At 43.8% G+C, this 23,875-nt stretch overlaps 1 protein-coding gene across 2 annotated transcripts in view; it reads right to left on the bottom strand.

Annotated features, from left to right (window-relative positions):
* Nucleotides 1–247: 247 nt before the first annotated feature.
* abca2 (ATP binding cassette subfamily A member 2) overlaps nucleotides 248–23,875 on the bottom strand; it is a 79,701-nt gene continuing 56,073 nt past the window's right edge. Inside the window, exons 18-50 of one of the 2 annotated variants that reach the window (XM_014171165.3) lie at nucleotides 23,360–23,510; nucleotides 22,776–22,980; nucleotides 22,433–22,591; nucleotides 22,010–22,190; nucleotides 21,366–21,578; nucleotides 20,940–21,136; nucleotides 20,004–20,177; nucleotides 19,295–19,533; nucleotides 18,181–18,301; nucleotides 17,732–17,811; nucleotides 17,158–17,383; nucleotides 16,676–16,894; nucleotides 16,253–16,355; nucleotides 15,689–16,014; nucleotides 15,174–15,387; nucleotides 14,959–15,064; nucleotides 14,675–14,786; nucleotides 13,540–13,600; nucleotides 13,191–13,365; nucleotides 12,862–12,977; nucleotides 12,459–12,606; nucleotides 12,111–12,234; nucleotides 11,870–12,002; nucleotides 11,044–11,164; nucleotides 9,572–9,750; nucleotides 8,935–9,076; nucleotides 8,633–8,767; nucleotides 8,217–8,320; nucleotides 7,896–7,988; nucleotides 5,078–5,180; nucleotides 4,470–4,607; nucleotides 3,406–3,615; nucleotides 248–3,185 (exon numbers count right to left, since the gene is read on the bottom strand). In XM_014171165.3, coding sequence (XP_014026640.1) covers nucleotides 3,150–3,185; nucleotides 3,406–3,615; nucleotides 4,470–4,607; nucleotides 5,078–5,180; nucleotides 7,896–7,988; nucleotides 8,217–8,320; nucleotides 8,633–8,767; nucleotides 8,935–9,076; nucleotides 9,572–9,750; nucleotides 11,044–11,164; nucleotides 11,870–12,002; nucleotides 12,111–12,234; nucleotides 12,459–12,606; nucleotides 12,862–12,977; nucleotides 13,191–13,365; nucleotides 13,540–13,600; nucleotides 14,675–14,786; nucleotides 14,959–15,064; nucleotides 15,174–15,387; nucleotides 15,689–16,014; nucleotides 16,253–16,355; nucleotides 16,676–16,894; nucleotides 17,158–17,383; nucleotides 17,732–17,811; nucleotides 18,181–18,301; nucleotides 19,295–19,533; nucleotides 20,004–20,177; nucleotides 20,940–21,136; nucleotides 21,366–21,578; nucleotides 22,010–22,190; nucleotides 22,433–22,591; nucleotides 22,776–22,980; nucleotides 23,360–23,510 — 5,044 coding nt within the window. In that variant the 3' untranslated portion in view covers nucleotides 248–3,149. The remainder of the gene's footprint in view (nucleotides 3,186–3,405; nucleotides 3,616–4,469; nucleotides 4,608–5,077; nucleotides 5,181–7,895; nucleotides 7,989–8,216; nucleotides 8,321–8,632; nucleotides 8,768–8,934; nucleotides 9,077–9,571; nucleotides 9,751–11,043; nucleotides 11,165–11,869; nucleotides 12,003–12,110; nucleotides 12,235–12,458; nucleotides 12,607–12,861; nucleotides 12,978–13,190; nucleotides 13,366–13,539; nucleotides 13,601–14,674; nucleotides 14,787–14,958; nucleotides 15,065–15,173; nucleotides 15,388–15,688; nucleotides 16,015–16,252; nucleotides 16,356–16,675; nucleotides 16,895–17,157; nucleotides 17,384–17,731; nucleotides 17,812–18,180; nucleotides 18,302–19,294; nucleotides 19,534–20,003; nucleotides 20,178–20,939; nucleotides 21,137–21,365; nucleotides 21,579–22,009; nucleotides 22,191–22,432; nucleotides 22,592–22,775; nucleotides 22,981–23,359; nucleotides 23,511–23,875) is intronic. The other variant, XM_082968450.1, reaches the window with a different exon arrangement.

The raw sequence follows: 23,875 nt of genomic DNA, 5'->3' as shown, positions 1-23,875 counted from the left end.
AATCATTCATGTCGATTCGTTCAAATAACATAATTATAATTTTTAACAAGTTAGTCAAATCTGCTCAGGAAACCATGAAATGGATACTGTATATCAGACTATGATTCTCATATCTTTATTGTTAGCAAAATGACTGCAAGCCTTCAAAGAGCATGTACAGTAAACTATTTGGTTCTAATACCTAATGTTGAAGGTAGCTACTAGAATACTATGATTAAATGTATGATTAAACCATTGATAAAAAGGACCCAATTGATACCTGATTTATTTGTCTTTTTTTGTTGTTTAAAAATCCAGATCACCCAACGTGAAGCACAGAATACAGAAACAACAGTAGAATCAGCAACAAGTCCAAATGTAACACAAGAAGAACAAATATGAACAGATGCTTTACAACAGAAAAATGTCAGACACATTTTCATAAAATATATAGATATATATTATATTCATATGCACACATACACTACCTGGGTAAATTCCAAAGCATTTCTGCTTTAGAGCAAAGCCAAGTAATCACTAGATTGATGAAAAAAATAAAATCTCATCGTATTTGCACCCATGTAGAATTGCACCTAATCCTCATATTTGCTGGTGTCGTTAAAAAAAAACGGTGTTTTTGTTTTACCTTTACTCCAGAGACCTTTGAACAATAAGTTCTCGTCAATTGTACATTTTTTTTTTTTTTTTAAATCAAGCTTTTTTTTTTTGCTCAGGGAAAACTTCAAATACCTTTAAGTATTCAGAGATGTTGGGTGGCAACAAAAGTTGCAATAGATCAAATAATGATCAAAACCATCTAAAAATGGTCCTAAACCACATCGCTGTTCCTTTGAGGTCCAGAGTGATTTGGACACAGAGTCACAGAACTCTAGTTAAAGCAGAGCATCACGGTCATCATTTAGTCTGAGTTAAAGGACACAAGTTAGCCTCAAGTTCATTACATCTTTCCTCACGGCTTTTCAGATCCGACATATATAGGTAGCATTAATTAACACATTTCAAAGACAGGCTTGGTTTCTCATTGTCATATTAGTCCACATGAAAAATGATAATTTTGTCCTGGACTTCAGTAAAACATTTCACCTACTTTACATTCTGAGGAAAACAAATTACAACAATCAGTTTCCTTGTTTAATAGTAAAAGGATAACAACCACCCCAGTCAAGATATTTTTTTTCAAAAAAGTCCAAATAGGTCCCACATTAAGAAATCACCAAAATATGTGTTAAATTACATAGCATTAGTCCATGAAATAACTTAAGCAATTTCTGAGAGGAATAAAGACAGATCACAAGTATATCTTTACAACACAAACACCCCATGAACATATCCATTTCAAATCACATGGCAACATACATATTCAAGAAATGACAAACATTTCGCTTCATTAATGATGTGGTGTGGGTGTTCTTCAAAATTCTAATGTGCTCCAACTTCCAAAAGATAAGTCAGCTGACTTGAAAGCATCTTGTAAATCATACAATCTCAAGTTCAAACTAAACAATGATAAGAAAGTTCAACTTCTTTTTCTCACAGTGATGGTAGTGCAGTAGTGTATGTTTATTATTGTAAATCCTGTATGTGTCCTTTCTTATAGGTATTACAGGATACAGTTATTATTAAGTTCAGTTCTTTTCACGGTTTTTGATTACTTCAATTATCTTGTTGATTACCTTCATTGTAAAGTAAGTTATTACATAGTGTCCAACATAGGATCTTGTCGAAAGAAACAAATCATTATGATTTGTAGAAGCAAAATTCAGCATTCAGTAGAAAGTGCTCTAATTATCATGTCGAGACAAATGAAGAGGCTAGAGATTTGGGAGGCACCATCAGCATCATCAACATATAGAATCATTCCGTTACATTCTCTTAAAAGAGGAAATCTGGTGCAGCTTTCCTCTGACTCACTTAGTCTAGTAAAATTATAAAACAAATAAAAGGCCAACGATTCAGGACTCACGTCAAAACTTACTTAGCTATCAACCATCATCAGTTATTGCGAAATCAATCACAGATCAGATATCTGTCCTGTATAGTCCTGTATACATTTAGAAAATAAATCATTCTTCTTGCCACAGAAAAATATATATATATATATATATACACTGTATGACACAACACTAGTTTGACTGGTTTCATGACAGCATGCTCTCAAGGCAGGTAAAGGATTTTAAAGGGGGTTGGGTTGGAATTTCTGGTTGAATAGGAACATTGAGTCCGAAATGGCACACTATTCCCTTCAGTACATGATGCACTACTATTGAACAGAGCCCCATGGGCCATGGTCAAAAGTAGTGCACTATATAGGGAATAGGGTGCGATTTAGGACGTAGCCTTGTACTTTGGCAGTTACGGAACACATTTTACCAATGTTGAATCACAAATTCACTGCGTCAAACATCTGATAAAAGATTAAACTTAGTAAGGTGGTCATATCAGAAGGAATTATATGATATTTTGTGACATCATCGGCAGTGAATGAAGCCAACTTACTAGTAGCGACATTAATACCTAATCAGAGCTTTTGATTTCAGTCCTTTCTAGATGGACCACATTGGTTTTCAGTGTTCCCATCTATCAATATATATAAAAAAAATACATATAAACATTCCTATAACAACATATCTCCATTAAAATGCAAGCATTCGCACTGTAGCAGTATGTTTCCCATGACAGAAGACCTATATCTTCGTCACCTCAGGCTTTAACCATGGCTAATTCTGTGACAGCTATGAGAGACTGACTTCACTTTTCTGTCCTTCTCTTTTCTGTCCCACGATGTCTCCTTCTCTGAGTCCAATGCCTCAGTCTCTGTCACTGTTAGGTGCTTGAGGCAAAAAAATTAAATGTATCTTACTTTCCCCTGGGTAGATAGAGACGGTACATTCTCTTCCTAGTACATGTAAATCAGTGGAGGCTGGTGGGAGGAGCTATAGGAGGATGGGCTCATTGTAATGGCTGGAATAAAATCAATGGAACGGAGTCAAACATTCCAGCCATTACAATGAGCCCTGCCTCCTATAGCTTCTCCCACCAGCCTCCTCTGATGTATATTTCCTCCTCTCTCTTTCTAATAGACACCCTCTACGAGTTTCCTCCTCCCACGTGGTCTGTCCAGCCACGCCCCCTCTCTGAGTTTCCACAGTTCAACAGACAGTATCCGTGTTAAAGGAGAGCTGCACCTGCCATGGAGACATACCGGTGATTAGTAAAGGATAAAATACAGTCAAGTTGACTTACAGTTAAGTACTTACTTATTACTTATTAAGTTAAAGTGTGATCTGCACAGTGTATCTATGTAGACAACATCCCATCTCCCTTTCTCAGTCTTCTCTCCCCTCAAACCCTCTCTTCCCTTTACACCCTCTCCTCCTCTTTCTCCTCTCTCTTCCCGCCTCTCACCCTCTCCTCTTCAAAGCTGATGAGGCCCTCATCATCGTCACTCTCCAGTTCCTCCGGCTCTTCGCTGACCAGGGCGCTGAGCTCCGTATTGGCCGGCCGGGGCCTCAGCAGGGTGAGCAGGCGCTGCAGGGGTGACTGGCCTCCACCAGGGGGGGAACTCTCCTGCTGCTCAAGGTTGTCACTTTGCTTCTTGGCAAAGTTCACGAACACCTAGGGGAGGGAGAGAACGCAGAGAAACAAAGACAAGGGTATATAATTGAGACTTTTTATCTTAGATGTTCCAGCTGCAAGGCCTTCCTCAAGTCAACAAACAAACATGAAAGGGAAACATGAAAGGGAGCAATAACCGATGTCTGTGCATGCACAGATTTTTTTAAATAAACGTTTAAAATCACCTCATCTGTACTGTCTCAGTATGGAAATTACCAGTGGTGTAAAGTACTTAAGTAAACATACTTCAAAGTACTACTTAAGTAGCTTTTTGGGGTATCTGTACTTTACTATTTATATTTTTGTCAATTTTTACTTTTACTTCACTACATTCCTAAAGAAAATTATGTATTTTTTACTCCATACATTTTCCCTGACACCCCAAAATACATAAATGTTACATTTTGAATGCTTAGCAGGACAGGAAAATTGTCTAATTCCCACTTATCAACATCCAGAGCATCCCTGGTTGTCCATACTGCCTCTGATCTGGCAGACTAAAATGCTTTGTTTGTAAATTATAAGTGTTGGAGAGTGCCCCATGGCTATCTATAAATAAAAATAAAATAAGCAAATGCTGCTGTCTGGTTTGCTTTATATAAGGAATTAGAAAATATTGATATTTTTACTTTTGATATTTAAGTATATTTTAGCAATTATATTTACTTGTGATACTTAAGTATATTTAAAACCAAATACTTTCAGACTTTTATTGAAGTAGTATTTTACTGGGTGACTTTCACTTTTACTTGAGTCATTTTCTGTTAAGTTATCTTGACTTATACTCAAGTTTGAAAATTGGGTACTTTTTCCACCACTGGAAATGACTAAAACACAGTGTAACAGTAACTCACATTGTCCAGTGTGGTCTGGCTGACAGAGTAGTCCTCTATCCCCAGCGCCTCCACCACCTGCTCCATCTTACTGAACACCTGGGCCAGGGAGATCCTGTCGGACTTCAGCTGGAACTGGACCTTAGTGTGGTGGCGCTCCTAGGGGTGGATTCAATTCAAACAACTTGTCTTACTTGCAATCACACCTGCAATTGTTTTTTTTTCCTGCCACTGACTCTGCTGATAGCGGTTATGTCAAAAAAATAGTCTACATGCAACAACTGGGATATGTGGTCCAACTAAACTCAGGGTTCTACTCAATCTGTAAAGCTGAAGCTTTAATTTAAAGGTAATTTCCAATTGAGCCGACGACATACAGCAGGAACATTGCCTTTAAATTTAAATCACGCTGTAAAGCTGAACTTCCTCTATGCGGATTGAATAGAGCCCTAATTGAATGCACTGACCGTAAGCGCTCAGTTTCAAGTATCAAGTTTTAATGTCACGTCCAAAAGTTCAGTGAAATGCCTTTCTTGCAAGCTCCAAACCCAACAATGCAGTAATCAATATCAATATAGCACAAAAAAATAGCACAAGAGCATCTGATAAATGGCAAATATAATGTATACCTTTAGTACAGCCTCAGGGAAATTCCTGTTGAAGAATCTCTCCACCTCCTTCACATTGGAACTGGTTCTAGTCCGCACTGTGATCATGTAACCATCACCAAACCTAAGGAAGGAAGGGACACGACCAGGAGGAGAGTAGACAAGACACACAGGCCATGTTTGCTTAATTTAGAAATTCAACCTTCTTCCTTGAAGTAATCACAGATCTAAATTGGTTGGACTGGGAGAGTAATAGGATAGTAACCTTGCGTACGTCTTTTTGAAAATTTTATTTCACCTTTATTTAACCAGGTAGGCAAGTTGAGAACAAGTTCTCATTTACAATTGTGACCTGGCCAAGATAAAGCAAAGCAGTTCGACACATATAACAACACAGAGTTACACATGGAGTAAAACAAACATACAGTCAATAATACAGTAGAAAAATAAGTCTATATACAATGTGAGCAAATGAGGTGAGATAAGGGAGGTAAAGGCAAAAACGGCCACGGTGGCAAAGTAAATACAATATATCAAGTAAAACACTGGAATGGTAGATTTGTAGTGGAAGAAAGTGCAAAGTAGAAATAGAAATAATGGGGTGCAAAGGAGCAAAATAAATACAGTAGGGGAAGAGGTAGTTGTTTGGGCTAAATTATAGATGGGCTATGTACAGGTGCAGTGATCTGTGAGCTGCTCTGACAGCTGGTGCTTAAAGCTAGTGAGGGAGATAAGTGTTTCCAGTTTCAGAGATTTTTGTAGTTTGTTCCAGTCATTGGCAGCAGAGAACTCGAAGGAAAAACGGCCAAAAGAGGAATTGGCTTTGGGGGTGACCAGAGAGATATACCTGCTGCAGCGCGTGCTACAGGTGGGTGCTGCTATGGTGACCAGTGAGCTGAGATAAGGGGGGACTTTACCTAGCAGGGTCTTGTAGATGACCTGGAGCCAGTGGGTTTGGCGACGAGTATGAAGCGAGGGCCAGCCAACGAGAGTGTACAGGTCGCAGTGGTGGGTAGTATATGGGGCTTTGGTGACAAAACGGATGGCACTGTGATGGACTGCATACAGTTTATTGAGTAGGGTATTGGAGGCAATTTTGTAAATGACATCGCCGAAGTCGAGGATCGGTAGGATGGTCTGTTTTACGAGGGTATGTTTGGCAGCATGAGTGAAGGATGCTTTGTTGCGAAATAGGAAGCCAATTCTAGATTTAACTTTGGATTGGAGATGTTTGATGTGAGTCAGGAAGGAGAGTTTACAGTCTAACCAGACACCTAGGTATTTGTAGTTGTCCACATTTTCTAAGTCAGAACCGTCCAGTGTAGTGATGCTGGACGGGCGGGCAGGTGCAGGCAGCGATCGGTTGAAGAGCATGCATTTAGTTTTACTTGTATTTAAGAGCAGTTGGAGGCCACGGAAGGAGAGTTGTATGGCATTGAAGCTCATCTGGAGGGTTGTTAACACAGTGTCCAAAGAAGGGCCAGAAGTATACAGAATGGTGTCGTCTGCGTAGAGGTGGATCAGAGACTCACCAGCAGCAAGAGCGACATCATTGATGTATACAGAGAAAAGAGTTGGCCCAAGAATTGAACCCTGTGGCACCCCCATAGAGACTGCCAGAGGCCCGGACAACAGGCCATCCAATTTGATACGTTAACTCTATCAGAGAAGTAGTTGGTGGACTAGGCGAGGCAATCATTTGAGAAACCAAGGCTGTTGAGTCTGCCGATGAGGATGTGGTGATTGACAGAGTCGAAAGCCTTGGCCAGGTCAATGAATACGGCAGCACAGTATTGTTTCTTATCGATGGCGGTTACGATAACGTTTAGGACGTTGAGCGTGGCTGAGGTGCACCCATGACCAGCTCTGAAACCAGATTGCATAGCGGAGAAGGTGCGGTGGGATTCGAAATGGTCGGTAATCTGTTTGTTGACTTGGCTTTCGAAGACCTTAGAAAGGCAGGGTAGGATAGATATAGGTCTGTAGCAGTTTGGGTCAAGAGTGTACCCCCCCCTTTGAAGAGGGAGATGACCGCAGCTGCTTTCCAATCTTTGGGAATCTCAGACGACACAAAAGAGAGGTTGAACAGGCTAGTAATAGGGGTTGCAACAATATCGGCAGATCATTTTAAAAAGAAAGGGTCCAGATTGTCTAGCCCGGCTGATTTGTAGGAGTCCAGATTTTGCAGCACTTTCAGAACATCAGCTGACTGGATTTGGGAGAAGGAGAAATGGGGAAGGCTTGGGTGAGTAGCTGTGGGGGGTGCAGTGCTGTTGACCGCGGTAGGGGTAGCCAGGTGGAAAGCATGGCCAGCTGTAGAAAAATGCTTATTGAAATTCTCAATTATAGTGGATTTATCGGTGGTGACAGAGTTTCCTATCCTCAGTGCAGTGGGCAGCTAGGAGGAGGTGTTCTTATTCTCCATGGACTTTACAGTGTCCCAGAACTTTTTTGAGTTTGTGTTGCAGGAAGCAAATTTCTGCTTGAAAAAGCTAGCCTTGGCTTTTCTAACTGCCTGTGTATATTGGTTTATAACTTCCCTGAAAAGTTGCATATCATATCTATCTAATCACATATGGATCTGTGCTTACCTCAAGGAAATAAGGAAGGAAGGATACATTTCTGAAGTATTTAAACAAGGTCACAGATTACATACCAGGTCGTGTAACCATATAGACAAATGACAAGTTGAAGGATGGAGGAAATAGAAAAAAGAAGGGTGATTCAAAGATGATTACAGATTAGTTGGCATCCCATAATGTATTCAGCTTCTGGTTGGCGTAGCAACAGAGTGAGGCCACACCCTGCATTAGCTGAGTGAGTGTGCACTTCTTCTGACCTGTTCTTGAGGTGCTGGATGCTGCCCAGGCATTTGAACCTGCCGTTGACCATGATGCCCAGTCTGGTGCACAGAGCCTCACATTCCTCCATACTGCAGAGACAGAGACATTCACAGTTGACATTTTAGTCATTTAGCAGACACACTGACAGTCACCGCTATCAGCAGAATCAGTGCCAGGAGGAAAAAACAAGCGTGGGTGTGAGTGCAAGGTAGGGGATAACAGACGTCTTACCCACACACTTCAATAATACAGATAATAGTAAATACATTAGCAGCACACAGTATGCAGTACATGTCTGATGAGAATGAGTGTCTCACCTGTGTGATGTCAGCACCACAGAGCGTCCCGTCTTGATGATATCAAGGATGAGGTTCCAGAGGAATCTGCGGGCCTTAGGGTCCATCCCTGTAGTAGGTTCATCCTGGACAAACACACAGAACAGGACACAATCAGAACTGAGGGTCTCCTATCTTATCCAGAGGAGAATATGTATTTTTGTAAGTCTTTTAGAAATGTTCAAACAAAAGACAATATAAATATTATTTTTTAAATGAAGAGGAACAAAAAATATAATAAAAGAAAAATTTGCCAGAGCCCTATGGCACCCTACTTCCTATATAGTGCATTACTTTTAACCAGAGTCCTATGGTCCCTGGTCAAAAGTAATGCACTATATAGAGAATAGGGTGCCATTTGGGTCACACCCATGGTGATGGGGTTGAGTGAGTCTAACCAGGAAGATGAGAGAGGGGTATCCGATGAGGGCGATGGCAGTAGACAGCTTGCGCTTGTTTCCCCCACTGTAGGTTCCAGCGGGCTTGTCTGCATACTTGGAGAGCTCCAGTTTCTCTAGGGCCCATGAGACCACCTGAGAGGGGAAGATGAAAGTTAACGAGGAACTTTTCAACAACATCGATTCAGAAAAATCACACAGTAATAAAATATTTTGAATGCGAAATGTGGAGTGTGTGTGTGTGCGTGCATATGTGCATGTGTGTGTGCCTGCTTGAGAGTTTGTGTGTGTTGTAGCCGTACCCTCTGCTCGTCCTTCCAGGGGATGCCTCGGAGGCGTGTGTACAGCTCCAGGTGCTCTCTGGCTGTCAGGTCTTCAAACAAGGCATCAAACTGAGGGCAGTAACCAATGCTCTGCTGCACTCTCAACAGCTCCCTCAGGATACTGTCAACACAACACAGATCCAGCTCAACAACAGTACATGGGCCCGTATTCATTAAGCGTCTAAGAGTAGGAGCACTGATCGAGGCTCAAATCCTCCATGTCCATATAGTCTTACTGATGATTATCTAAAAGGCTAAACTGATTATAGATCAGCACTCCTTAGACAATTTATGAATACGGGCCATGATGTACAGATTTATTACTAAAACTAGCATAACACATTGAGACGTGTATTGGAATTAGCAATAACCACTTCTGTATCAATCTCAGGTAGGCTACAGTACCAGTATCTGATATAAACTTTTACTAAGACTAGCATAGAGCATTGAGATTTGTGTTAGCATTGTGATTAAAGACCCATCTGGGGTATGTCCTGAATGGCACCCTGTTACCTATATAGTGCACTACCTTTGACCAGGACCCATCAAAAGTAGGACACTATAAAGGGAATCTGGTGCAATTTGGTATGCGAGACCTGGTGTATATGTAAAATACCTGTTTCCCCCTATGAAGGCCTCTCCTCCCGTGGTGCTCTCGTCACCAGTCAGCATCTTAAAGGTGGTGGTCTTCCCTGCGCCGTTCACCCCCAGGAGGCCAAAACACTCCCCAGGACGCACGCCCAAACACAACCGGTCAACAGCCAAGATACGACCCATCTTCCTCGACTTATACACCTAGTGACACAGAGCATGATATAAGGAGGTGACTATTTATGCCTTGAGCGTTTTACATAACTCTGAAGTTTAAATAGCCACCTTGTAATGCACATTGTTGAAGAAAAATGTCTAATTAAATCATGCTGCCAAATTCTAATGAGGTGCATAGTATTTTTTGCACAGATCGGTTCTGTTTTACACCATGAAAATGTTGCCTCTAGTTAAATCAAATCAAATATCTCTACCTGAATATACATTATCTACGTCAGGGATGGGCAACTTTGATCATGAAGGGCCGCAGTTGCCCACGGGCCTGCCTACCCACATCCATACATTTTAGAGTTAATTTCGTGCAATTCTACATATTTTTGCCATTGAGCGAAGAGGATTCTACACAATTTGCCATCGAGTGGAGAGAAATGTTTGCAGTTTTTAATATGATATCTGAGTGAGACTGACTAACAAAATCAATGGTGGCCCCCCGACCGGTAATTCGACCATGATTACTAAGTTTAGATAGCTGGCCATTAGATTAACTTACATCTATAAAATGTTAGCTGTCATGGGCTAATTGAGTGACTGTCAATGACTGACATAACACGAGAGAAACTGCTGATGCATAACCAAATTTCGAAATTGCATCTTGTGTATTCTACTATTCTAACTCGCAACAAACAGTAAGTTGAGACCCCAGCTGAGTTCCAAAAAAAAGGATATATATATGGATATATATGTTTCTTTGGGGGGGGGGGGCTCCGAGGAATTGATCCGAGGGCCTTCAAAAGAGAGGCATGCCACCAGTTGCCCATCCCTGATCTAAGTGATTGATAGGTCAGCAGGCATAAAAGTATGCCTTATTTACATTGACTAACTACTAAAATAGAGATTTTGTCAGACAGCAGCTTTATAGAGAGAGATAAGATGACTTGGAATTAAATAATAAAGTCTCTACACAACAACTGAAATATTTTATTAAAGTAAAGTAGTGTGAATAAATTATGGTAGTAAGCAGTAATGGGCAGTCACTATCATCATGGGACTTTTATCCATTGTTTTATTCTGTGTCGTTATAGCATTCAACCCACATAATGCATAGTGCATTTCATGTTTAAAAAAAATATTGAAACCGAAAACCGTGATTATTTTTTAAATAACTGAAGCGAAACGACCTCAAAAGCACAAATCGCTCAGCATTACCACTAGTGTCTAGTGATACTCAATTGACCTTAATGCTATTAAACCTACTACACACTTATCTATTCTGGTCCTGAAGGTAAATAAAGCACATTGGGATCTCTGTGTCTGTCTGACCTTGGTGAGGTTGTCAATCTTCAGCATGTCGTTGTCAGCATCTCCTCTCAGTACTCTCCGTCTCTCACAGGCCACATCCACATCATCATCCTCTATGAGCTGGCTGCTCACTGGTACTCTCCTGTTACAGTACACACACACACACACACACACACACACACACACACACACACACACACACACACACACACACACACACACACACACACACACACACACACACACACACACACACACACACACACACACACACACACACACACACACACACACACACACACACACACACACACACAGTCTTGTACAGCTAACCTTTATACAGCTAACACAATTCAGTCCAATTCAAAATCCTATTTTCCTTAACCCCTAACCCTAAATGTAACCCTAACCCGTACTCTTACCCTAACCTTAACCCAAAAATCTAACTGTAACCCTAACCCTAAAACTAACCCTAGCTCCTAACCCTTAACGTAATTCTAACCCTAATACTAACTATAACCTTAACCCTAAACCCCCTAGAAATAGCATTTGACTCTGTGGGGATTAACAAAATGTCCCCAGTTGGTCAAATGTTTGTTCGTTTACTATGCTTGTGGGGACCAGAAGTCTACACACACACACACCCTCAGAGTCTGCACAAAACTAGAACACTGCAGTGGATCTTATTGGTGTAACACACACACACACACACACACACACACACACACACACACACACACACACACACACACACACACACACACACACACACACACACACACACACACACACACACACTGCATGCACCTACACACACGAGCAGACACACATGCACACACGCACTCACAAGGGTTTCCTGAGGAAGTTGTACTGACACAGGATGGTGATGAAGAATCCTACAAAGCCCTCGATTGTCATGGCTACCAGCCCTCGAGTCACAATGTCCCACTCAAATGGAGACTTGATCTTGTCAAACTGACCTGAGAGTTAAATATTTAAGAGAGATTGAATAGATTGATTAAATTCAACAGGAGGAGGGCAGGATTCAAATGTACAGAACTTGAAATATAATTGAACTGTAACAATACCTATTTTAGCATAGTACTCATTGATGTATTCGTTGTAGGCCATTTCCATCAGGCCGTGACCCAGGTTGTAGTTTGGGAAGATAAGGAAACAGGACTTTAGGTAGCTGTTCACCAGTTTCAGATCCTGCAGGGAGAGACCAAAACACAGTGGTATGAGGAAATGTTCAATATAGGGTTTCTAAATTCTGGTTTTTCAGAAATCCTGTTTGGAAGTGTCGGGATTTCCTGCTTCTTCCCTCCTGATTTCGGGCAACATCCAACAGGAATTTCAGAAAAACCTTGGGGAAAGTTATAGGAATTCTGTAATCTGTCAGTACACCAATACTGTCAGCAGAGTAAAACACACACCTTGTCATGCTCAAAGAGCTGCAGCAGGAAGGTGGCCACTGTGGCAGTGATGCCTATGAAAAGGTTGATGACGATGAGGAACACATAGGCTGTGCTGGGCACCTCGAAACAGAAGGAGGCCGGGTACATGATAGGAGTGATAGACCACCTGAAGGGAGAGAGAGAGAGAGAGAAAGAATGTATGATAATAGGCTATATTCATTAAACATTCATTACAGTTTCTTGATATCGTCAAAGGCAGTTACGAATAATGCATTACTGTTCTTAAATGATGTCATCAAAGGAACAATGTCTATGCTTTTGTTCCAGGTTACCTGAATCCAAAAGCAATTTTTCGGTGTATCCCTCATAATGTGTCTTAGATAAGTGAAGTGCTGATGTGTCTTCAGTGAAGCGCACTCACCCGTAGAGGAGGAAGAGAGACAGGACCGCAGGGAAGTTGGTTGGGGATGTGTACGCAGGAAGGTCAAAGACAAACAGGATAAGGACACAGCACGTGGCAGGCACCAGGTAGTTCAACTAAGAGGCAGAGCGAGACAGGAGACTTTCAGTTAGATAGGCTGGCAGAAATAGACAATTTCGCTCAAATATTCATAGTACCCTCTGTGAATGAACAGTACAAACAGACAGAAGACAGACTGCCCTGGTAGGACTTGTTTCAGAGAGTACGGCTATAGGGAGCACTTCCATGCACAACGCACACAATAACAAACTTCACCCCCCCCCCCTCACCATGTCCCATATATAGTTAGCCAGCCAGTAGATGACAGGATCACATCCAGACACAAACTGCAGGTGCTTGGCCTTGGTCGACTTCTCTGCCACCAGAAAGACCACAAAGCTGGCTGGTACGAAGGACATGGCCACGATGATGAAGATAGCTATCACCACATCAGTGCCCTGGAGCCTGGAGGGACCAAAAGAAACTTACTAAGACAGTGTCTGCATCCCAAATGGCACCCTATCCCCTATATAGGGCCCAATAGGGAGTAGCGGGCCATTTGAGACACTGTCAGGTACTTTCAGAAATGTTGTACCATATATAGTATAATATACAGTAACTCAATGCATAAATTCTTACAAGTAGTCCAGAGAGAGGCTTGCACTGGTGCGGTTCATGGGGTGGTTGGTCAGTGTGATTCCTGCAGAACCAAGCACACATCAACAACATGGTTTAGATGGGAACAGATACTGATCCCCTGATACTATACAAGGAACTTTGAAAATACATTTTCACATGAACAACTACCCAATTCAAATAATCCCAGACAGAGTGCCAGCCTGTTTGTGCTATAATGCTAACTCCTTGTCGCCTGAGAAGAAAAGGGAGAAATAAGAGTCTTGACTCCGCCCTAAATCTGTCCGTGTGAAAATACAGCGTGAAGCAGACTAAGTGGGAATTTGGTCAACATAAAATATAATTGCTAATTTGCTTCGTGAGGCTTATTTGATCTAATAGAAGTTGGAAATGTTTAGGTTTTCACGAATGTATTGATATAAAGTGTACGCCAGTGGCATTCCGCCAACTTTGAGAAAAACAATTTTATATCGGATCTGTGCCTGTTGTTCACACACGTATCGGCCCTTTCATTGGCTCGAATTTTCTCGCCTCCTCTCGTCTGCCTTATTTATTTCCATTGTTAGAGTGGTCAGTCCAGTATCTTGTCAGTACATAGATAATCTTTGTTGTCACTCATCGTCATTGCCTTGACAGCAATGGAGTTGGCAAGATAAAAAGCTGATCTGGAACCAGGCTTCTGAGTAGGTACAGGTAACACTGATATAAAGTGTCTTAATAGGTCGTTGGGCCACAACTAGCCAGAACAGATTCTACAAGTGTCTGGAACTCTATTGGCGGGATGCAACACCATTCTTCCATGAGACATTCTATACTTTGGTGTTTTGTTGATGGTGGTGGAAAATGCTCCAGAAGCTTCCATAAGTGTTCAACTAGGTTGAGATCAGGTGACACACCGACCCTTTAAAAACCTCTATGCTCCTTTGAGAGCCCTCTTTAACAGTCAGTGAGGTCTCTTCTAGCCATCGTAGCCAAAATAATGGGCAACTGGGCATTTTCATACATTATCCTAAGCATGATGAGATATTAATTGCTTAATTACCTCAGGAACCACACCTGTGTGGAAGCACCTGCTTTCAATATACTTCGTATCCCTCAATTACTCAAGTGTCTCCTTTATTTTGGCAGAATCTCTTACCATATGCAGCAGGGTTGCCCTTGCCTGGAGGCAGGTTGGCACGCAGGATGGCATTGTTGAGGACGTTGAGATAGGTTGGCATGCTGTGGTACCCTTTATTATTGAACAGCACCTATTGGGAGGGGACAATTATGTCACTGGCAATGACACAGCAGCGCAAATAGCTAAGTGTAATAATAAACCTGTCCATCAAACTGACACTAGAGTTGCATCTCAATTGGCACCCTTTTCCCTATATAGTGCACTACACCCTCCCCCTTTCAAGAAAATGCCCTTCTGCTGACCTGAGCTGATCTGCGGACTGCTATTTTGCGAACCATGGGCGGAGTCTTTTTCCCAAAGGATGCTGGGACTGATTTCTGTATGTTGCCTACTGTGAGTCCTCCATATCTAGGAGAGAGGGAGGGAGAGAGAAAAGACATTTAAAGTGTGTGTGTATGCGTCTGTGCCCGAGCCCGGTGAGTTTGTTACCTGTGCCCGACCCCAGTGAGTCTGTTACCTGTGCAGGCGCAGTCTGTCAGAGGTATAGAGGAGATACTCTGACACGTTGCGCCCGGTGATGTCTACCAGAATGTCCCCGGTGACCACCTTCATAATGGGCGGCCGCCCCCCCACCCCGCTGGGGCAGGAGAAGCCCGTCCCCTGCATGGAGCAGATACAACGAACTGGCTCCCGGATGAACAGGGGCAGGGTGGGAGGAGACGTCACCGTTTCTGAAGACAGACACATAGACAGGCAGGAGTTTTTGGGAGGCTACTGTAGAGGACTCTAGTAAGTAAGTAGAGTAAGTAAGCCTTGTCTGAGCCAGAATGGCCGACACAGGACTCCACTGTAGCTATCAAATACAATTATATAATGTTGATATAATGCAATTATATGACACAGGGTACAGGTACTATAATACAGTATGATATGATAAAACATTAGCCTACATACGAAGTATAGCATGTCCTTTTAGACAGTTTTTACCACCTGAGCATTGAGCACGGTGGTGGGAGGGGCGCAAAGACATACCCCTGGCAGTGGTAGGAGTGGTGGCAGTGAAGTTCCACAGCCCATCCTCAAAGCGAGTGTCGGGGTCATCGGAGGGGGCTGGCGAGGGGGGAGGGGGTACAAAGTTGGACAGCGGCACTCCCTGGGTGAAGGAGTCCAGACACATGGAGTCAAAGTAGCGGGCGGCCAGGGTCTTGCTGTTGTTGGCGCTGGGGTTGAGCGTCTGCGCCAGCTGGTCCAGGGTGCTGTTGAAGGGCGTTTTGAGGACGCAGGTGGCGCCCACGCCCGATGGCAGACGCAGCGTGTTGGCGATCTTCTGAGGGCTGGCGTCTGGGGACAGCTTACTCCTGAGGAGAGGAAGAACTGCTGTTATAAAGCTACAGACGGAAGCTTTACAACATCCATGGCCTGTAGATTAGACTAATGATGTCGTGTATGATGGGTGATAACTGAGACTCAGATGCACAAATGAACGAATAATGTTACCTGCCAGATAGGATTATGGATGTGTAAAACAACGCATTTACACTGTGTATATAATAGCATGAGTGACCTACAGTCCCCTACTCCCAATGTCTTTCTGACCTGTACTGTGGGCGGTCTTCGTTGGCGTAGGGGATGAAGTTGCCACGGGGCTGGGTGTAGTTGTGGTACTGGGATGGGGACAGGATCAGTGGTGGCAGATCTCCTGAAGAACAGAAGACAGACGTCACACCACGATGACCTAAAAACACTGACAAACATCCAAGTCAGGTTCAAGATCATCTGTAGTTGAACTTGAGGGGAAACAAACGGTACTTGTCTGTCGTGCACTCACACCTGCACTTTTCTTCTTCTTCCGGCCACTGATTCTGCTCACAGCGGGTATTTCGAAGAAGAGTCCACATGCAATAACTGTGATATGTGGTTGTTTTCTCCTACTAAACTTAGTTGACTACACTCCGGGATAAGAGTGCCTGCTGAATGACTAAAATGCTCAAATGTAATGTCACTTGTAGTTGTCCTCACCGATGGAAGGCACAGACAGAGCGACAGTCATGGCCACGCAGACGAAGAATGCGGGCAGCAGGATCTGTGAGAAGAGGCCCTTGGTGTTCCTCTTGGCGCAGTGGAACCTCTTGACGATGAGGCCATGGAACTGGCGTAGCTTCAGCCACCAGCCCTCCAGCTTGAAGCTGCCCTGCCCATCCAGGACCACAGGCTCAGGGGAGGCCTCCTCCACATCCGCTGGAGGTAGAGAGAGATGGAGCGAGACAAAGAGAGACATGAGCAAAGCCTAAAAACACCTCACATAGAGCAAAATAACTCTCATAAGCTCATCCAACCATACTATATATCTTATTGCCTCCAGTTGGCCAGGTACGTGTTGTAAAAGAGAATGTGTTCTTAATAACATACCTGGTTAAATATAATGAAGATAAAAAAGGTATTCACTAAGTAACACCCTCTCGATGTCCTTCAGTCTCCTCATCCAACAGTGAGACTCTTACCCCTCAGGCTGGTAGAGTGAAGGTCCCGTCCACTGTCGAAGAGGCGGCAGTAGTCTCCGTAGAAGTCTACGTAGAGCCCTTCCTCATCCCCCAGTACGGAACCCAGGGAGGAGGAGGAGCGCAGGGAGGATTGGCTCTGGCTGAGCCTGGAGCACATCACCAGGTTAGACAGCTCTACCTCTGGCCTCTCCACACTGCTGCTGCTCCCCGCCGGAGCCCCCGGCTCCTGTGGATAGGCAGAAAGCAAGTAAAATAAGTAAGCCTTGTCTGAGCCAGAATCGCCTAGCAGTAGCCCATCTCATGTTAGCGTGAGGCAGCTCGATGTCTAAGTACACCCCCTGGACAGGACGCAAGTCTATCGCAGGGATGAGAGATGGGTAAGTTAGATTCATCGATTCATTAATTAGTCAACCAAGGGTGTCTTTATCGATTAGAAAATAAGGGAAGCTAAAATAAAATAAACACCTTTGTGAAATTACTAGAATGTTTCATTTGTTTAAATAAATGAACATTACTCTGTTTTGCAATCAACTAATAATCAATTCGGAAAAGCATGTATTGAACTAATCCCTACCTGTGGCTTTACAGAGCCCCCCAGACCCACTGCAGCAGCAGGTTTCCCCACTGAGATACCGCCTAGGGAATCCTTCATGTCTGGGAGGAGAGAGAATTTAATAGATCATGATTAACATTTAAAGAGATTTGCAACACCACCACTAAATAGATAACTTGTGAAAAGTCTATATCAGCATTTAGCTTTTTGGCAACGCAAACACTGTTTGCAAACTCAGCAGAAATGAAATTCATGATGTGTATCATAAATTATGAATGCAATGGAGCCCTCCCAAAATAACTTTATTGATCCGTGTAGCCGCAGACAGACACACAAAGCTTTGGTCCCACACACAGAAATAGAATCACTAGAATGGACATCCGTATTCAGGTCAATGACGCCATAATTGGTGGACTGGCAGCCATTTTGAGTGTACCCATAGAAATAAAGGCATATTTCTTTGGTCTCACCGGCATCACTGTTCTCCAGGGACTGGTCCTCCTCGGACACCTTGAGGAAGACCTCCTCCAGAGTGGTGTCCATCACTCCGAAGCTGGTCAGTGCCAAGATGGACAGATTCTGCTCCAATGCCTGGGAATAGGAAATACGGGCTCTGGTCAAAAGTAGTGCACTATAAAGGGAATAGGGTACCATTTGAGACACAGTCTGAGTCTGTCTGTCTAAGTGAGTACCTGAAAGAGTCTCTAGGTCTTTGTCTGTCTGTCTGAGTGTGTGGGTCAAGTCCCTCTAGGTCATGTGTCTCTCTGAGTGTGTGGGTCTTTGTCTGTATGTCTGTCTGAGTGGGTGTGTACCTTTATCTCTAGGTCTGTGTCTGTGTCTGAGTGGGTGTACATTCATGTCTAGGTCTGTGTCTGAGTGGGTGTACCTTCATGTCTAGGTCTGTATCTGTGTCTGAGTGAGTGTAACTTCATCTCTAGGTCTGTGTCTGAGTGGGTGTACCTTCATGTCTAGGTCTGTGTCTGTGTCTGAGTGGGTGTACCTTCATGTCTAGGTCTGTGTCTGAGTGGGTGTACCTTCATGTCTAGGTCTGTGTCTGTGTCTGAGTGGGTGTACCTTCATGTCTAGGTCTGTGTCTATGTCTGTGTGGGTGTACCTTCATGTCTAGGTCTGTGTCTATGTCTGTGTGGGTGTACCTTCATGTCTAGGTCTGTGTCTGTGTCTGAGTGGGTGTACCTTCATGTCTAGGTCTGTGTCTATGTCTGTGTGGGTGTACCTTCATGTCTAGGTCTGTGTCTATGTCTGAGTGGGTGTAACTTCATATCTAGGTCTGTGTCTATGTCTGTGTGGGTGTACCTTCATGTCTAGGTCTGTGTCTATGTCTGAGTGGGTGTACCTTCATGTCTAGGTCTGTGTCTATGTCTGTGTGGGTGTAACTTCATGTCTAGGTCTGTGTCTGAGTGGGTGTACCTTCATGTCTAGGTCTGTGTCTATGTCTGTGTGGGTGTACCTTCATATCTAGGTCTGTGTCTATGTCTGTGTGGGTGTACCTTCATATCTAGGTCTGTGTCTATGTCTGAGTGGGTGTAACTTCATCTCTAGGTTTGTGTCTGTCTGAGTATGTACCTGAAATAGCCTCTCGAAGCAGCCCTTCTTGACAGCCTCAGATGGCAACACATAGGATAGCTCAGTGTTGGAGTCAGACAGCAGCAGACAGGACCCCACAAACTGACGAATGAACTGGGTGACCCGGGCCTCCGAGCAGGGAGACAGGGAGGAGGAGGAGGGGGACAGGGAGGAGGAGGGGGACAGGGAGGAGGAGGAAGGGGACAGGGTTGAGGGAGGCTGGGGCTGGGTGACCTGGTCTGGAGGCACAAACACACAGCATGATGGATGGAGGGAGGGAAAGGAGGATAAGGTGTAAGCAGAGAGTGGGGCAGCGGGAAAAGTAGAGGACAAAGAGACTTTTCAGAGGCAAAATACAAGCTGTACATGTTCAAAGACTTTTAAAAGAGAAAGTGAAGGATATTATAGAGAACACAGGAGGTTGGTGGCACCTTAATTGGGGAGGACGGGCTCGTGGTAATGGCTGGAGTGGAATAAGTTGAATGGTATCAAACACATCAAACACATGCTTTCCATGTGTTGATGCCGTTCGCTCCATTCCGGCCATTATTATGAGCCGTCCTCCCCTAAACAACCTCCACTGAAAGAGAACAAATTCATCATATTCTAAAAGTGAGGGACAGAGGAAGGCTGTCATTGATAATAGAATGAGACAGCTTGTGACAAAATGAAAAAGAGAAACACACATATTCACATATAAAAGACTCACCTCCCCTCTCACTCTGTTTCTTGACCAGGGTGAGTTTGTAGCCGTCTCCGTAGGTGCTCTTGAGAAAGAGTGGGGAGCCGCAGCACTTGAGTTTCCCATGGGAGATGATGGCTATGCGGTCTCCTAACAGGTCAGCCTCATCCATGTGGTGGGTGGACAGCAGGATGGTGCGACCTAGAAACACAGTGGAAATGTTTCTCTTTCAATATACACTGAGTGCGCAAAACATTAGCAACACCTTCCTAATATTGAAGGTGTTGCCCTCAGAACAGCCTCATTTCGTCGGGGCATGTACTGTACCTACTCTACAAGTTGTCGAAAGCGTTCCACAGAGATGCTGGCCCATGTTGACTCCAATGGTTCCAAAGTTGTATCAAGTTGCCTGGATGTCCTTTGGGTGGTGGACAATTCTTGATACACACGGGAAACTGTTGAGCGTGAAAAACCCAGCAACTTTGCAGTTCTTGACACACTCAAACCGGTGCGCCTGGCACCTACTAACATACCCAGTTCAAAAACACTTCAATCTTTTGTCTCGCCCATTCACCCTCTGAATGGCACACATACACAATCTACAGTATGCCACAATTGTCTCAAGGCTTAAAAATCCTTCTTTAAGCGGTCCTCTCCCCTTCATCTACACTGATTGAAGTGTATTTAACAAGTGACATCAATAAGGGATTATAGCTTTCACCTGGTAAGTCTATGTCATGGAAAGAGCTGGTGTTCCTAATGTTTTGTACACTCAGTGTACATCAAAGGGAACAGGGTGACAAACCAGTGCACTCTATAGGGAACAGGGTGACAAACCAGTGTACTCTATGGTGAACAGGGTGCCATTTGAGACACAATCTTAGTGTGGTTCACCCATGTCTCACCTGTTGTGAGTTTTAGTGTGCAAGGGTTAGTGTGTGAGTTTGACACATCCTGTCTCACCCTGTTTATACTTGAGGATGAGGTCCCAGATGGCTCTGCGTGCGTAGGGGTCCACCCCCGCCGTAGGCTCATCCAGGATGACGGCCCGGGAGCCGCCCACAAACGCTATGGCCACGGACAGCTTCCTCTTCATTCCCCCAGACAGAGTCTGCACCAGGCTGTGACGCTTATTATTCAACTCTAGATCGTCTATCATCCTGACAACATACACACAACTCATGGTCATTTATGTTATTTTGGGCTGTGGATGGGTATAATTTGTTTCCAAACTGTACATATCCTTCAATGGCAGTCACCTGTACTTATATACTATCTACACCCTTCGATTCGAAGAGGTGAGATCCTAATCTAATGCCATGTTGATAGTTTAATTTCCACCTTAGGGCCTTTGACTTGGTTAAACCATCCAAATGGGATGTGACGTACTTGTCCATCTCCTTGCGGATGTCTTCCTCGGCCATGCCTTTGAGTTTGGAGTAGAACCACAGGTGCTCCTCCACGCTGAGCTTATCAAAGAGCACATTGTGCTGGGGACACATGCCCAGGTTCTGCCTGATACGCTCCATGTCAGTACGGATGTCATGGCCGTAGATGGTGGCTGAGCCAGAGGTGGGCGGGAACAGACCTGTAAGAATAGACCTGGGGGATGGTAGTAGAGAACCAATGGTAGTTAGTGACAGGGTTAGTTAGAGAGGGAAGAAATGGACACGTAAAACATAGGTTATACTGTATTTCAAGGCCATTTTGTGGACATTATGGTGATGTTATGGGAATGTTATGGGAATAATATGGGAAAAGTCAAGGAAAGATTACGGGAACGTTATGGTGATGTTATAGACAACATTATGTATGGCCTGTTTATAATTTATCACTATATGAACTATAATTTATAGTTCATCTACAATATGGTTTATAAGCAAATGATGAATAACCCTTCAAACAAATTCTTACCAAAACATACAACACGCATCTCCCTGTGTCTCTCTGTAAAACCACACGTCAACACAACACAAACGACTGGGGACCCTCTGACACACACACGTGGGCACACACACATTTTTCTCTCTCACATGGTGGTGGTCTTGCCGGCTCCGTTGTGTCCCAGGAAGGACACCACCTGGTTCTCGTGGAGGTTGAGGCTCAGCTTGTTGAGGGCCAGCTTATTGCCCATCTTGTAGACCTTGGTCAGCTTGTCTATACAAACCACCAGAGGCAGGTGGCTGGGCTCCTCTTCAATACCACGCATCTCCTCTGGAGGGAGAGAGAGCCGGCGAGCGAGAGAAAGAGAGAGAGAGGGAGAGAGAGGATAAAGCTGCTGTCTATTACAGAACCAGGGAAGAACCTTATTTTGAGATTCGATTTTTATTGGTAACACCTTATTTGGATAGTCCCAAATCAATGCTTTATAGATGTTGAGTAGATGTTCAACTACCTATCAACAATATTTCTACTAACTATCCACTAACCAAGTCTAAGGTCAGGCTTGGCCCTACCAGATCGCCGGTGTTCCATGGCACACGCCTGGTCCTCCTCCATGACACTCAGCCTGGCCCCTCCCCCCCAGGGACACTCCCATGTCTCCACACGCCCACTGCCCAGCCAATAGGACTTCTGCAGGGGGAAGTACCACGGCCGAGGCAGCCCATACATCCCTGGAGGACAGGAGAGAATGGGTGAAAAAAAATAAAAAAATTGTGATTCAGCCCAATTGCTTCCATAAACATATTGCTTCCATAAACACAGTCAGTGACAAAACAGGGACACAAAAAGGAGGGATTTAAGTTAGCAGCCAAAGACTTGAAAAATGGAAATCCATATTGGATGTTGACTGTTTACCTGGATGCACAGCCTCTATGTACCAGGTGAGTACTCCATACACACTAGCATCGATGATGAGCATCATCATGGACAGGCCAAGGTTGAAGTCATCGCCCTCTACAGGTGACTGGTTGATGGTGCGCCACTGGATACCAACCCCAGCCACCTCGTACAGGGCAAAGTACTTAGACCCCAGGCCAAACGCTGTGGTCGACATAAGAGACTGGAGAGAATGGGAATAAGGACAATGGACGTGTTAAAAGCTATTGACATGTATGAAGATCAATGTCTTTCAAGGGCTGACTGATTCAGACGGGTAGTGTCAGAGAATAGAATAGAATTTTGCAAGTCTGGTTTGTTCCTGACTTTCAACTACTTTGCTTGACATTTTGATACACCTTTGACACAGAAATAGGCCATTTGACTCAGTGAAAGAGACAAATAACTAAATCTAGCCATGAGCCTGGGGTGATGTTTCTCTCATTAAATATATCCAGACAGTGTAGACATGGGCACAGTATATGACTAACAAAAAATTCCCTGACATGAATAAAGCATAGGGAGAGAGTCAGACAGGGATGAGAACAAAGGCCCGATCTTACAGCGATGCACTTCTCGAAGGCCGTGATCTTGTCATGGGCCACCTCCTCCCTGATGGCCACGTACATGTATGGGACATAGCTGAGGAAGTAGATTATCCCACCACACGCTGACGCCAGCTTGGCCTTGGAGTAGATCACTGACACCAGGAAACTGATGTACACAGACAGGACACAGACAGACAGAAAGGAGAGAAATACTGTTAGCATTTACTAATCTTGTTTCTAAACACTTTCGCCCAATGGACAATAGCCTGGAGATGTATTTTCATTTATTTATTTTATTTAACAAGGCAAGTCAGTTAAGAACAAATTCTTATTTACAATGACGGCCTAGAAAAAGGCAAAAGGCCTCCGGCAGGTATGGGGGCTGGGATTTAAAAATATATATATATAGGACAAAACACACATCACGACAAGAGAGACACAACAACACTACATAAAGAGAGACCTAAGACAACAACATAGCAAGGCAGCAACAGAGGTTAAGATGAGGTTAAATTTCCTCTTCACTTCAGT

This window comes from Salmo salar, chromosome 24 (genome assembly GCF_965601325.2).
Source record: "Salmo salar chromosome 24, fSalSal1, whole genome shotgun sequence".
Lineage (NCBI taxonomy): Eukaryota > Metazoa > Chordata > Actinopteri > Salmoniformes > Salmonidae > Salmo > Salmo salar.
The sequence above is the reverse complement of the archived record's forward strand: the minus strand, read 5'-3'. Positions and strand labels throughout refer to the sequence as shown.